General features: G+C 38.3%; 1 protein-coding gene across 1 annotated transcript; it reads right to left on the bottom strand.

Moving 5' to 3' along the window:
* Positions 1 to 366: 366 nt before the first annotated feature.
* Positions 367 to 839, bottom strand: LOC138432811 (guanine nucleotide-binding protein G(I)/G(S)/G(O) subunit gamma-10). Its single transcript, XM_069574419.2, has one exon. The coding sequence runs from the start codon at positions 816 to 818 to the stop codon at positions 612 to 614; it is 207 nt and encodes a 68-aa protein (XP_069430520.1). The 5' UTR covers positions 819 to 839; the 3' UTR covers positions 367 to 611.
* Positions 840 to 2,175: the final 1,336 nt, after the last annotated feature.

Consider the following 2,175-nt stretch of genomic DNA (forward strand, 5'->3'; position numbering starts at 1 on the left):
ACAAGGTTGCTAAGAAACAGATCCCATGCTTAGTGTTGAAAATGAAACAATCTCCTCATTTAGAAAAATCAAGACATCATTTGATTAACAAAGCCCATTCTTCCCCCAATTTTATACTTGCCTGTCTTCATTTAGAAATTATAAATTCATGAGAAAAGAGCAAATTTTGTTATGGTATGAAGATCTTAGTTGGGAACAGCAAATAACAAATATTCAATTTTTAAACAAAGAATACTGTTTTCCTTCCCAAAATGTAAACATCTAGTAAATAAAACATACATAACATTCCAGGCATAGAAACGCTAGTAATTCACTTAATGAAAGAAGGGTATCTTGGTATATTTGGCGGTAAGGTTTTTGTTTAAGTATAAAGCACTTCAGCAAAGAATCAGGCCATTATTATTTAAAATCTACACCTTCACCCAGTTTCCTTATTTGAGTAGAAACATCAGTTTCTGTAGAATGTTGGCTAAAGGGCTAGGTCACAGGAAAGGTCCTGTGAAACATCTAGAAGTCCTGTGGTTAGAGAAGTGTTTTCTTGAAATTTGGAGGCAGTCATTCATCAGTTTGTGCTTGAAAGCATTCTTCAGCAAACTTCTTCTCTACAGTCTTCAGAGTAAAGCACAGGATCTGGGCTCCCGAAAGGGATTGCTTCCAGCTGGAACACCCACCAGCAGGGCATCCTTGCAGGCATTCTGCATGCAATATTGTTGAAGCTCTGCAGCCGCCTGAGAGACCTTGATCCTCTCCACGCCGGCCTCCAGCTTGAGCTGCTCCACCAGGCGCTGCAAGGCGCTCACGCTGGCCCCGGAAGACATGGCGGCGGCCTGGGCTCCGAGAGCGCGCTAATTTTTACTTTCTCTTTGATTTATTTGATTCATTGGTTGTTTAATATGGTATTGTTTATCTTCTACACGTTTGTTTTTCTACATTTTTTTTTTCTTGTAGGCTATTGCTGTTCTCTTAGTATATGGTCAGAAAAGATTCTTACTATGATTTCAGTTTTTAAAATTTTATCAATATTTGCTTCTTGGCCCAATATGTAGTCAATCCTGGAGAAAATTCAATATACTCTTGAAAAGGATGTGTATTCTACTGCTTTTGGATGGAATTTTCTATAGATATTGATTAAGTCTATCAGGTTTAATGTGTCATTTAAGATATGATTTTTCTTACTGATTTTTCTGTCTTGGATGACATGTCTGATGATGAAAATGGGATGTCAAAGTGACCCACCATTACTGTGTTACTGTTTATTTCTCCTTTATGGCTATTAGTATTTGCCTTTTGTATTTGAGTACTCCTATGTTGGGTGCATATATATTTACAACTTTTATATTTTCTCTTGGATTGATCCTTTGATTCTCATATGGTGTCCTTCTTTGTCTCTGGTAGTATCTTTATTTTACAGTTTATTTGTCTTGTATGAGTGTTTATGCTTTCTTTCTGTTTCTATTTGCATCAAATACATTTTTTCCATTTTCTCACTTTCAGTCTGTGTGGGTCCCTAGATCTGATGTGGGTTTTTTGTAGACAGCATATTCATGGGTCTTGTTTTTGAATCCATTCAGCCAGTCTGTGTCCTTTTGTTGGTACATTTAGTCCATTTATAGTTAAAGTAATTATCAGTGTGTAAATAGCAATCCACTCCAATGTTCTTGCCTGGAGAATCCTGCAGACTAAGGAGCTGGACAGGCTGCAGTCCATGTGGTTGAAAGAGACAGGACTGAGTGACTAACACTTTTGCTTACTTTCATGTTCATGTTGCCTTCTTTAAAAGTGATTTTGATTTCTTTTTATAGTTCTTTTTTCCCCTCCTTCCTCTTTTGATCTCTTCTTCTTGTTAAGTTGCTCAGTTGTGTCCAGTGCTTTGCAATCCCATGGACTGCAGCATGTCAGGTTTCCCTGTCCTTCACCATGTCCTGAAGTTTGCTCAAACTCATGAGTTGATGATGCCATCCAACCATCTCTTCCTCTGTCACCCCTGTCTTCTCCTGCCCCTAATCTTACCCAGCATCAGGGTCTTTTCCAGTGAGTTGGCTCTTCACATCAGGTGACCAAAGGATTGGAGCTTCAGCAATAGTCCTTCCACTGAATATTCAGGGTTGATTTCCTTTAGGATTGATTGATTTGATCTTCTTTCTGTCCAAGAAACTCTCAATAGTGTTCTCCAGT

The sequence above is a fragment of the Ovis canadensis genome, chromosome 2 (genome assembly GCF_042477335.2).
Source record: "Ovis canadensis isolate MfBH-ARS-UI-01 breed Bighorn chromosome 2, ARS-UI_OviCan_v2, whole genome shotgun sequence".
In the NCBI taxonomy this organism is placed as follows: domain Eukaryota; kingdom Metazoa; phylum Chordata; class Mammalia; order Artiodactyla; family Bovidae; genus Ovis; species Ovis canadensis.

What these genes read in the sequence shown, in the direction of transcription:
- LOC138432811 (XM_069574419.2), bottom strand. Translation starts at nt 818, where the DNA reads ATGTCTTCCGGGGCCAGCGTGAGCGCCTTGCAGCGCCTGGTGGAGCAG.